General features: G+C 35.7%; 1 protein-coding gene across 8 annotated transcripts; it reads right to left on the bottom strand.

Annotated features, from left to right (window-relative positions):
• Positions 1-367: 367 nt before the first annotated feature.
• On the bottom strand, positions 368-12711 carry LOC6724704 (host cell factor). Of its 8 annotated transcripts, none has more exons than XM_039296204.2 (13): positions 12694-12711; positions 11669-12084; positions 10286-10595; positions 10017-10228; positions 9765-9953; positions 9240-9391; positions 7930-9003; positions 6160-7248; positions 3592-3829; positions 3370-3524; positions 2419-2685; positions 1183-1546; positions 368-1110 (listed from the first exon to the last, which is right to left on the bottom strand). In XM_039296204.2, exons 2-13 carry the CDS (start codon positions 11982-11984, stop codon positions 968-970), a joined length of 4509 nt encoding a protein of 1502 aa, XP_039152138.1. In that variant the 5' UTR covers positions 11985-12084; positions 12694-12711; the 3' UTR covers positions 368-967. The 8 variants fall into 8 exon arrangements, with proteins under 8 accessions (XP_039152138.1, XP_039152135.1, XP_016022637.1 ...); XM_039296201.2 differs by having other exon boundaries at positions 12663-12703; XM_016180648.2 differs by having other exon boundaries at positions 12659-12700.
• Between the last annotated feature and the right edge of the window lie 666 nt (positions 12712-13377).

Genomic DNA, 13377 nt, shown 5'->3' with positions numbered 1-13377 from the left:
AGGCAGGGAAATTATAGCAGTAAAGATTTTAATAATTAAGTCTGATGAAGTGTAAAATCAACCACAAATATATTTAAGAAAATCTTGTCGAATGACAACCTTATTTGTGCAAAAAAAATTTTTAAAACTAAAATTTTTGTCGGTTTGCCTATCTGCAACAAAACGATATTTTAAAATCATAATCATTTTTCTTTTTGAAAGACCAGGTAGTCTTGCGCAAAAACAGATGTAAATAGCTGACTTTCAGACTCCAATAACTTCTGAATACCTGAAGCTAGATACTCGTATGTATGTTGTAGAAAGGAAATTTCCAAACGCTATCTATGCTTTTCAATAAGACATTTTCATGTCATACAAGTCATACAAATTGCAAATATATACTTGATCTGAATCAGTCGAGTCGTCAAACATTGCTCGTCCGAACAAACGTATGATCTCTCAAGATTCACTCTTATTTTTATTTCAAAAGTATTACTATTGTAAATAATTTTACATTTTTTAAATTTACTTTCATTTTACCGAAGATTAGCATGATTAGCATACATATACAGTAGAGTGGTATTTTAAAAAATGGGTGTCGTAAAGTTCATGATAAGGAAAATATTATATATTATTATTTACTAGAATGCAGTGGCGTTTTCCACATGGTAGATTACATCATATTTTACACTGCTACAACATAATTTATAAATGTTTTGAAGTAAAATGTTTGCTAAAAATTGTCGATGTCAATTTATTATTTTCAGCATTAAAGCAAACCAAACTGGCTTAATGTACATGCATCATAATTAGCAGTCTCTTAGAAAACTGCATTAATAGCAATTATATTCAAGTTTCGTTGTAATCATTTTGAATTCAGCGTATAGTCTATTGGAAGCTGTAAAAACGGCAAAGCTAATAGCATACTTTACATTTAACCCATCATTTATATGCCTACATATGAGTGATTATGCTACTATTCGGTATGTCAATCATGCAATCCGTTGCGTCCACGCTTGTGTGGTGAACAAAAGGTGTTTGCTATGTTGCTGCTTCCAATAGTTGATTTTTCTTGTCCACGTTTTAGATTTGGCGTAACTGTGGGTGTATGCTGTTTCGCTGCCGCGGGATCTGCAAAATCGATTTCGAAAATCATTAACAAACTAAACAATTAAATTTCATTAAAGCAATTCAAAAGCCTACCCTGCAGCCATCTAACTTGAGTGGCAGGTCCATAGCCCTTTTGATTGCGAGCAGCAATCCGGAATATAATAGCTGGTTTATTTGAGCAATCCACATGTGCATTAGATAGTGAAGCATTTGGCACTGTGCATTGATTTGCCGCACCGACATAAACCCGCACAAAAGCTAATTGTGGAGTGGACAACGCCTTATCCTTGGCAGTAGGCTTAACTGCAAGGTATACTGAATATTCAATTATCTCCTTAGTTTTTTGAGCTGGTGGTGGTTCCCATGTTAAGTGAGCGCCCTCCTTGACATCCTTGGAAATTTTAATAGCTGAGGGGGCACCCGGAAAGCCTGGTAAACAGGTTTTAAAACTGGATATCTGGAAACATATGCAATATATAGAACACTTTTATACTAGTTACTCGTAGATTTAATCTTGTATACACCAGATTAGTTGAAAAGTATGAGACAGGTAGAATTAAGACTCCAACTCTATAAAGTATATATATCTTCTGAAGTCTCTAGCAAGGTCGCTGTCCATCCGCAAACCTTACAAAATAGTGGGCGTTACGCCCACGCTTTTTGATTTAATTATTTTTCTTACAAGTTTCTTTTGACTTTTTAAAACTTTTTCACTACACTGCATCACCCCTGTACTTTCTAACATTTTATTAAGTGTCTTGCCACTGACGTAGAAGCGGTGAATGTAAATTAAGGGTTATAATGGAAATAAGTGCACAAGGAGAATCAAGCGTCTGGCAGTCAGCGAAGCCTACCAGTGAAGAAGAACCTGTCCATATGAGTCAAAAAATGGACAACCAAAAGTGCGAGAAGAACGCTTGTGAGCGAGAAGTGAAAACGCATCCGAATCACAGAGCCGAGTGACATCTTGTTTCAGGTTGTGGACGTTAACAATCTTTTAATAATTCACTGTACAATTTCCAAAACTACAAAGTTTTTGCAAACAAGCGGGCCTGCCCAGGATACGGATTCTACGTTTAAATTTACTGTGTCGTGGCTAAAAAGGGATTAGACAGAACGGTGTATTTGAGTTCCCGAAAAATTTTAAGATGTTTTTTGGAGTATGGCCAGACATTTCCTTCATATGATAGAAAATTCCTTAAACATTTTACATACATTTAAGTTACTTTAATATACACCACCAGTAATGGATGTAACTATTAGATGTATAAAGCAATAAAAATAAGTATATGTTTTAAATATCTTGAATAAAATAAGTGCATCACAAACCTCTCCCCATTCTCCTCGTCCGCAAGAATTGATAGCACTCAGCCGAAAACGGTAAGCCGTTCCAGGATCCAAATTGGTGCGTGGAAACTTGCTGAAATCTGGAAGATTATCCACATCTATATCGTCAAAAAGGGAATCACTAATACAATTCGAATCAATGTAGCTAGTGACTGTGTGCGAAAGATCCTTAAACACACCTACTGTGTGCCATTTTTGGTTTTCGTTCTGGGAGGTGTTTGATACTACGACCGCTAAGGTGGATTGAACCTGTAACATATAAAAAAAAACAAAGTGTAACTTAAAAAAAACTGTTTTTGTACAAAGCAAAGCTTATCTCTGCTAATCAAAGACATTAGGAAAACAAGATGCGTAACGGCCATAAATTGGTTTTGCACTTTTCAGCCACTTTTTTGTTAAAGTTGCGATCTGGAATAGTTATTATAGCTTTTGTAAGTTATAACTTAAATTTTCCAAAAAAAGGAAATACATTTTAAAAAATATATTTCATAAAAATAATACAAACATGCAAATGGAAATTTGATTTCTTGAGGGACGACGTGCGATCATAAGCACTTAAGAATCGATGTTTACTAGAAAGTGTCTACTCTAACTTTTCACACGTGGCAAACTGAATAACTGAATATTCCAATGGAAATTATCCTAATATAGTCATTTTTGAAATTAACTTTGGAATATTATGTACATAGGATTCGGCTTTTACTATTTCTATACAATATTGAAATAATTATAACCTTAACGTTAAACAATGTTAAAAAATGTAAAACAAATGATTGGAAAACTATTTTAATTTATAACAAATAAAATAGATTTAAAGTCCAAGAACTTATAAGGTAAAGGGCTTAATTTGTCAAATTTGTGAACAAAAATCGTATAAAGTTACGCATCTTGTTATTCTAGTGTCTTTGGTAATATGTATATACTTGAACATACATTATTTTGTGGAATCTCGGCAATGTTGCTACTTCTGGTATTTGTTTCACTTTCCGGTCGTTCTATCAATTCTTTCAACGCCAATGCTGTGGCGTCTGATGTTGCAGCTTGTAGTAATGCAGCGGAAGCAAGAGCCTCTAATTGTGAGCCATCTACTATATGAATATATAAAATATATACAATTTTCTAAACTTATGAAGCGATTTCCAAAAATTAACAAACCATTTTGGAATTGGTGAATATTTTGAGATGGTGAAGATTCTTGCCGTTGTTTAAACTTTTTATTTTCATCTTGATTTTCTTTGGAACTGTCTATAGCACATCCTCTATGATCTTTCCTTATTTCTGTAGTTTCCAAAACTAAAGCCTCAGCAGACTTAATTGTGGTTAGGATGGTGGCCGCTTCCGTCTCGGAAGTTGTCGGCTGATGACAATCATCGGATACTATTGATTTTTCACCCTATAGAAAAATATATTTAAAAGATAAATAATTATTTCAAAAACAATTTTAACGGTTTACTACGATTTGCCGATAATGTAGCAGATGAAGGTGAACACTTTATACATTTGAAAACGATTCCATACACCTGTTACTTATAACAACAACTAGTTATAGCAGACGGTCAATAATATATGAAGGACTTTGAAAAAAAATGTTTTTCTTTTTAATTGTAATATTTTTAGTTAAACAAAATTCGCGCTCAAAGTCAAAAAGAGCAACATGAGTTGCATTCGCAACAACAACAATTAGTGCAGCGGTACCATAACTAATAAATTCAAAAAACCCCAAAAAATAAATAAAAATGTGAGACCTGTTTACTGCAATATTGATTTTTTGGGGTCACGACGTGAGGACATGAGCACCCATGTACGTTTTCTTCTCTAATTTTTTACACGTCGAAAGCTGACTCTTATGAAAATTAATCCATTAAAAAGTTATTTATGAAATTTTTTAAGTGATTTTATGTACATAGATTCGGCTTTTACTATTGCTATGCTAATTTCGTTAAAGCGGAATATACAAAACCAGTAAGTAGTGTTTCGCATTATTAAATTGTTATGATTATTATTTTTAATGAATATTTTATGATATTTTTAGTTATTTTTGAAGATGTCCGTAGAGCCCACTACCAGCATACAGCATTTCCAACTGGTTTTCTCACATTACCCTCAAGTGAACCGAATAAAATCAAATTGTTTTCATTTTTATATCAATATACCTCAATAGCGATTAAAATAAATCAATTGAGATTTTTTACATAATGTAAAATAATTAAATCAACAAATTTTAATTAAATATACATCTAATAATATATAAATATCGCCCCGATTTTTAGAGCTGTATTCGGAAGTCTATACCTAGCTTATTTTACTTGACTCTGATTTTGTAAATACCAAAAAAATATTCTTAATATTTTTATCCGTTCCGGAGTTACCAACAATGAAATATATAAGGGGCGGTGCCACGACCACCCACGGTGGTATCTTAAAAGATACGGGCTAGTGTAACCCAATGCAAAAAATTAATTATAAAAATAATAATTAATTAATTTATTAATTTAGGCCACAAAAAACGGTCAAATTTCCCATAGTGCACTGCTCTGAACTACTTTAAAATAACAACAAATAGGAACTGCGAGCATAGGCCGCGGCAGATCCACGACAGAAGTCGACTTGACTTCTGTGTACAAAACTTTGCTACTTTGCTATAAGCATTTGAGATTTGTTTTTAATTTTTCGAACACTCGCGAGGAAAACTCCGGTCGAGGAATTTTAGTATTGAAGGGGAGCTGCTGCTCTAGAGTTATCCGCTCTATGGCTGCCCCAGGAACAAAGCAAAGATCAACTGGAACTATCTATGCCAGCGAAGAGTATAAGAACAGAGTTCCAATATTGGCAGATAACTATGAGGCAATGGGCACAACAGCACTGACAAACGGGACAAAAAAGCCAAGCTAAGGTCCAAGTAAAAACCAAAGAGACTCTTGATAAATATTTAAATAAAAATAACAAATATTACTACCAACTGAAAAGTAGCAAGGGCCCCAAGTCGTTTTTAAGGGTATGGAGTCTGAATTAACACCTAGTGAGATTACGCAGGCGATAAATAATACGAGTTTAGAGACCAAAACAGTTTTTAGCATCCTAAGCATAAACAGACAACCACAATCACTCTTCAAAGTCGAGCTGAAACCTAACACCAAATCTATTAGAAAGAACGACCGAGGAAACAATGTTAAGACATAAACGACCGACGAGGCAATATAGACCAGTTGCTAGTTAGCTACATCAACCAGTAAAACTCAATGTGGAAAGCTTATTCCAGTTTACCAACTTCAGCAATTTTGTCAAAAATAAATATTTTTTCTATGGTAGGTAAGGGACTGTTGGAGTAAAAAAAAAAGTACGCTAGAATGCTAGAGTGCTAGTGGAATTTTATAACGATTCAGCTTATAGATATATTTTGTTCTTATATAGTTTACAAAACTAATACAAAAATCAAAAAATTTCAAAACATTTTTCAAAAGTGTGGGCGTGTCAGTTTTGGGCGTTAGTGTGGTCGTGGCAGCATGGCTGCACATATGTTTCTAGAATCGGCATGCCTAATCTCAACCTTCTAGCTTTTATTGTTTCTAAGATCTCGGCGTTCAAACGAATTAGAATAAGAATATATATATTTTATATGGTCGGAAACGCTTCTAATTAATTTAAAGTTTAAGAATAAAGGTTTATCAGCGAATCAAACCAACAATGAATAATCTCTCGTGTTAAAAATACATATGCACTTACCATAGATTTCACATCATCGTTTTCCTTCACCGATATCTTAAGCGAGTCTATTGTATCCCCACCTACAATTGCAGTTTCGTTAACGTCAGTTGTGCTGCTCACGCCGGAGACATCTTCAATTATATCAACCGGATGTTCCGTTACTATAGGGTTTTGAGCTCTCGATGGCCCTGCCGTATCACCTCCGGTATACAGGGAAGAGGCAGATGAAGACGTTGCATTTTCAACATTATCTTCATTCTCCTCCGATCCACGCTGAGCTTCACTTTCAGAAAGCTTTAGCAGATCTCCGGCTCCATCCAACTGCTCTATAATATCATCTATTGGATCTGTGTCTTTAATAGTAGCGACTGAATGATTATTAGTTTCCGTCACTGATTGCGCTTGTGTTATAGATTTTGCATTAATGTTTTTGGTCGCTAAAGTGACGGCACGAGGGCTACCTCCGGAATTGAAAACAAAGCTTTTTCTGGCACTCAGCGCCGTTGTAGTAGCAGGAGAACTATTTGAGCTTGTTCCTGGTAGTACCATAACTTTATTTCCGGATGCAGCCATACTTGTATTGGTGCTCATAACTGTAACAGCTTTGCCTCCTATATACAATGCCGTTTTTTGATGAATGGGAGTGCCACTTTGTTTTTGCCCAAATGCCATTGAAGATGATGCTTGTACTGATGATATATTTCGCAGCATCTTAACTCCACTTTGGTTGGATATTAAAGTTTTTTGTCCACTTAATGCCTGGAGCGGGCTAGGCGTGGTCGACGTTGAGCTCACTATACTTACAATATTTGTCCCTGATGCAGAGCCACCAGCACTTGTCATAACTGTGCTAGTTGGCACAGATCGCACATTGCCACCAGTGGTTACAATAATGATCTGCTGATTTCCCAATGGCGTACCCTGTTTATTAGTTATGACAAAAGCTGGTTTTCCACCCATTACGTTTGGAGTTACCTTGCCCATCTGTAAGATGTTTGAATTCTTCATAATCAATTTTCCACCGGCCATCGTATGCGGCGATACAAGCTTTAAAACGTTGCCAGACACAATGGGCTTTTGGAGCTGACTTCCGGGCAATGTCGATCCCTAGAAATTTAGAAATTTAAACTTGGTAAATATTATTCTTCGTTGTTTTATAGGCAATCAAATTACAGTGAAATCAAAGAAAAACTATACTTCGAAAATTATCGCTTGAACACAAATAGCATTTTTTTTAACATTTCGACTAAGCACCGAAGATAAGACGTTCTTGAAAGAATTGTCTATAAGTATTGGTACACCATCGACTTGCGAGATAAAACAAGATTCGCGTGCTAAATGAAGCACTGAACCAATCTTCGGGAGAATATAAGAAGATAGAGTATCATTCGGACATATTACAGAAAATTGACTCGAGCAGCCATGAAACACTGGGAGCGCTGGGACCGAAGAAACAAATACTTTTTCAAAAATACGCATTTAATAACTCCTTATTTGCGTTAAGGCTCTAAACCGGATGAACATATATTGCTGAATCGATATCGAGGTACAAATTGCATGTTTACATTTTTCTCTCGCACTCCTAATAGATGAGTTGTAGTCGAGGATCGCGAGCTTTTATTTTGTAGTCATACCGGATCTGATTTAGCCAAACTTGTCTGTTAGTTCGTTATTCAAGGATTTACATATAATTAAAGTGTATCTCACTCGATTACACAGCCTTTAAATAATCCATTGAATTTTATATGTAGTTCCGTTTTTATTTATGTGGTTACTTATCATGCTTACCTGAATTTGAGTAATACCAGACGCCAAATGTGGGTTTGCAATTGAAATGCCATGTGGGGGCGTTCCTTTTGAAGCCGTAAAGTTGACCTTTGGAAGAGTTTGAACAGTCATCCCACCACTGGTCTTAACAAATTGAAGCTGAACATTTGGAGCAAGGGTAAGTGGCTTTTGAATGAAGTACTGTTTTCCACCAATGGAGGTGGTGACCGATGATGTAGGCTGAGATTGCACGGCGACGTTTGGAAGAGCTGTTTTTAATATATTTATTGCAGAACTACTCCGGCAGTTGTTGCCACTCGCTTGAGAAGAAGCTATACGTAGTGATTGCGATGTAGTTACGCTTGGGACAATACGCAATGTACTACTTGAAGAGCTAAGAACAACGTTTGCCGACATCGTACTCGGTACTCGCACAGACAAAGGATCAGCCGTGCTGGTAGCAATAGATACTGCAGTAGTTGTGGACGTTCTTACAGCGGTAACAACTGGTCGAAACTTTTGCAATATACTATTAATGGCGCCACTTGTGGACGCTGTGTCGTTGCCCGTTACTACGGCGGTACTACTGATTACAGATATTTGAGGATGCACTGAAGCGACGGATGTTGATAAGTTAAAGGTAGTTCCACCCCCTGACGAAAGTAGGTCTTTATCAGCACGAGACGCTGGGGAAGAAGGCGGCGACATTGATTGCAACAAGTCATTTACAGATGGTTGAGCATTTGTTTCCGGTTGACATCCAGTCAGTTGCAAAGATTCCTTTTCTAGTTTTAAGACTGTAGATGTGGCTTCGACACCAAGACCCAAAGCACTCCCAGATCTATTTGTTGAAACATTAATTCCAGAAGTTTCAGCAGATGTCGTGGTTCCTTGTTGAACAATGTTGTTGCTTAACGGTTTCGAGCTTGTATTTAGTGCCTGCTCAATTTTTTGTATTTGCAAAACGTAGGCTGTTGCAAAAGTGGTCGCCGTCCACGAGAGCTCCAAGGCGTGAGTAGAAGCGCGAACTAGCGCAACTTTTACTGCATACAGGGGCTTGGAGACCTCTAAGTACCACAGGTCTTTGCAGCAAACCTGGGAAGGTATTATATTTATATTGTATATAATGTATACGATAAAAACGCGTACAGGTTATGTGGAAGAACTACTTGTAGAATAGAAAGAAGGCTTAAAGGCTATTTCTAAGTTAGAAATACAAAAATACAATTTTTAATTTAAGTTGTGGGAAGAGACAATATTTTGATAAATAATCGAAAATTTCTTATGTAATAACTATGGGTAAAAGTGTGTTCATAAATAAAATGGCTCACCCTAACCTGGTTGTTCCATGCTTTGCGGTAACCATCACGACCTGACCACACATAAAGACGACTTTGAATACCAACTGCACAGTGGCCAGCACGAGCGCGTGGAACATTTTCCTCTACAGTGTCCAATGTGACATTGTCCCATGTCATTGTTTCTGAAAATAATCATTCAGATTAGTTAGTTCAGTTTAAAATAATTGAATTGAATGCATAAGCTTACATGCAAGTGTCTGATTTGTCATCCCGCCCTATCAGAAAACTACTCACGATTCAGCTAATCAAAACGCTTACAATTATTACAGTAATTAAGGAAAACCTTCCTTAATCAAACATCATCTGCCACCTATTTTAGTTTATGCACTTTCGATCGTCAATAAAATGAGACAAAATTTGTCGAGCATGGCCATAGAATAGGGAAATATAGATACTTTGGGTCAGAACCAAAAACTTTATAGGGGGCACTTAGTCAAATACCTCTATTTTTACTACTTCGCAAGTAAATGGTTATGGTATAACAAATATTCTTACCTAGGTCAAGGACAGCAAGAGTGTTTGTACATTTCCATTCACGCTCTGTTGTCGATTTAGAATCATTGATCACTAAGGGAACCCAGCCACCAAAGACATACATTTTGTTCCCAATCATTGTAGAACTGTGCAACGAGCGTGGTAAAGGCGCCTCCCCTGAAGTTTTGGGCTTCAACCAAGTCATTGAGTCTTTAAATAATGTAAGTCCATACTATAAAAAATATTAAAAAAGAAATCGAGATATCGAGTTACCTGTTTCTAGCAACCACAAATCTCCCAAGCGGCAGCCGCTCATTCCACCATAAATCAAAAGATTTAAATTTCCGTTGCTTTTAGTAGCAAACGAAATGCCTGTGTGTGACTCTCGTGGTGGAGGACTATCCCCATATGTTTTAGGTACTATCCACTTTCCGTTATGACTGTGAACTCCTCGTGTATCCAGTATGTACAAGTCGTTTAAGTATCTAGGGAACATTATTAAACAGTCATTACAATTCTTCTTTCGAAAACATGTAACTTACTTAGGAATATTATTTTTTGGGTCGTCCGATTCATTTGCTAGTCCGCCAAAAAGAAATATTTTTTCACCAACCATTGTAAAGCTGTGACCCAAGCGAGGACACGGTGACACCCCACTGTCTGGTGACTCTGGATACATTTTTCTCCATTCCCATTTAGTTGCCTGTAGCTCATAGAGCTCGTTTGAATATTTTCCGTATTCGATCATTCCCCCAAAAACAAACATACGTGTACCCTCCACAACAAATCCATAAGCAGCGCATCCGTTCGGTACATCTCCTTTTAGTACTGGGACGTACCACTGATTAGTAACTGAAATTAAAAACGGAAATATATGAACAAATATATTTAATAGGCATTTAAAAATGCCTAATATGTCTAATTTCTTAAGAATAGAAAGAACTGGACGTTTATACTGACGGACTGGCCGTATTGGTCAGATCAGATTTTTGAATGCACAGTTGTGACAGCCAGATTGATAATAACCACTTTTACATGTCTTTTTATACCTGTTACTCGTAGAGTAAAAGTGTGGAATGGATTCGTAAAAAGTATGTAACAGGCAGAAGAAAGTGTTTCCGACCACATAAAGTATATATATTTTTGATCAGGATCAATAGCCGCACTTTTAAAAAAATGTGTTCATATTTTTTCACATTTTTATTAGTTATGTAAATTTTTATCGATTTGCAAAAAAGAAAATTTACCACGCCTACTCTAAACCAGCCCAACACTAAATTTTTGAGCATTTTTTCGATGTTTTTTCATAATTTAATTGGTCAAAAAACTTTTTGTCACTCTAACGCCCTAAAGCCGGTCACGCCCATACTTTTAAAAATTTAAACAATTTGAAAATTACGAAATTTCGCGTTCGCACTCAGCTAGTGAGCTGAGTAACTGGTATCTGATAGTCGGGGAACTCGACTGTAGCATTCTCTCTTGTTAAATTGGAGATTTTCTATGCTAGCTACCAAAATTTCATTACCAATTTAAACACCATAACTTTTCTATTACATTTTTTTCTGTCGGGCAATCGCTTGTCATTAAATTATAATGCAAAAACTTCTATAGAAAATAAGGTGTAGGTTTTATATTAAAATAAAGGTGACGTTTTATTTAGAAATGTTATTACTTTTATGTCGTTTCATTTTTCTTAATTATGTTCATTTATTGAAAAATTTTCACTTTAATCGTCATCATTATCACTTTAAATTTCTATTAACACAACTATTTGATAAACCGATGTTTTAATTCGAGTCGATCGAGCGAGTGCATCCTCACATCCTATTCTTACAATGCAAACTTTGTTGATATCCTTTTTTGTTCTTCTTCGGTTAACCGAATACCGTTATATGGCAAGACAGCTACAGTCCCAATATAATTACCAGTATTATAAACGTGCAACTCGTCAACAATCCCTTCGTTTCCGCCGCCGAAAACGACCATGAGCTCTTTGATGTTTATCGCACGGTGTCCATGTCTCGGGCGGGGCTGCGGTCCGGTTGGGTTAAGAACTCGCTTCCATCGAAATCCGGTTAAATTGCTGTCCAGCTGGTGCCCATCAGGGACATCTATATCCATAGAAGTTCGATTTGCAAAACTGTGATTCTCGGCCTGAATAATATGCTCCGAATTTAAATCAGATGCCGATATTCGTTCTCCTGAAGAAAATGCTGGACCCACAAAGTCTGAGCCTTCCATATTATGGCCAGAAATTTATTGTTTTGATAATATATATAACTTGGATATTGTAGACAGTTACAAATTAGGTTTGCATTTCCTTTCACGGAGTGTAGTCCATCTGGAAAATAAAAATTTAAATATATTATTACGATTTAAAAACACTTATTTAGTACTTAGCTTCTTAAATGCAAAACCTTTCAAAACAATAACAAAGCATCCAGACATGATTTTAAAACCAACAACTATAACTTGTAGTTTAACTTCTGCGATCAAAGCACTGAATGTCCTCAAAATACAGTTTGAGTCGAATTAATAAAGTTTGAGGAAATATGTCTAAAAATGAATACCATATACTAAATAAGAATAAATAAAAAAGCTGGTATGCTGACACTTGAAGAAGTATTAATATACCGAACGGTTTTGTGCTTATGTGTTTCCTTTAATTGTAAAATACTAAAAACCCAAAGGCATTCTCTATATAATTCACAATTTGTTTTGGCCTGGCAATGCTGGAACTAGACGCTTCCCTATAGGTCTACGCGCAAAACTTTAACAGATCATCCAAATGTTTGGTATTTGTGATTTTTTTCATATGAAGTTCATATTTAAATGCTATACAACAAGTTTCCGTTTTAATGTTCAAAAAGACAGACACTATTAAAAATTAACAAAATTAAAAGCCGAACTGAGACCTACACACGCAAGTACTTATTAGGGGTGAACTTACACAAGAAAAATATCGATACATCGATTGCTTAGGATAAAATCTGAATATTGCCCACTTACTTTAACTAAACAGCGGAAACAGTATATAAGATCATTTTACAAAATAGCTAAGCGTTCCCACTGCAGAAAAAAATTATGCTCGTAGAGTATTCAAAAGTATATAGAAGGTTTTATACTTTTCAAAGAATCTTGTGCACCCTTTTACCCCACAAGTAAAAGGTTACATACTTCTCAACGAGTAGTCACGACATAGGGGTATAGTGAGTGGGTTTTTCTCTTTAGGACTAACCACTAACTACTATTATCTAACAACAGGATTTCAGTAGTTATTATTATACCTGCTATATTAACGTTTTATGCATTATGCATAATGTTTGTGTGTTTCACAATAGGTTTAAAATGTTAAATGTACATATGTAAGCGCTTAAACAATATCCCTATGAAATGTGTGTGAACTCGTTCTAATTTATTAGATCGAAACGATCTTAGTTTCAGAAGTATGGACTTTTTTAAAAATGTATATATTATATATTGACTTTTAAAATGGTTTTGTTTTTGTGGTAGTGACAATCAATATCTTTTTAACACAATTACATATATATTCTCCGAGTGTAAGAAAACGCTTATGTTCTTATCTCACAGGTAGGTGATCGCCGCAGTACTAACGTAAGATAGGCAAGCAAAA

The sequence above is a fragment of the Drosophila simulans genome, chromosome 4 (assembly GCF_016746395.2).
Source record: "Drosophila simulans strain w501 chromosome 4, Prin_Dsim_3.1, whole genome shotgun sequence".
NCBI classification, from domain to species: domain Eukaryota; kingdom Metazoa; phylum Arthropoda; class Insecta; order Diptera; family Drosophilidae; genus Drosophila; species Drosophila simulans.
Note: the sequence above shows the minus strand (reverse complement) of the source record. Positions and strands in the feature narration are given on the sequence as shown.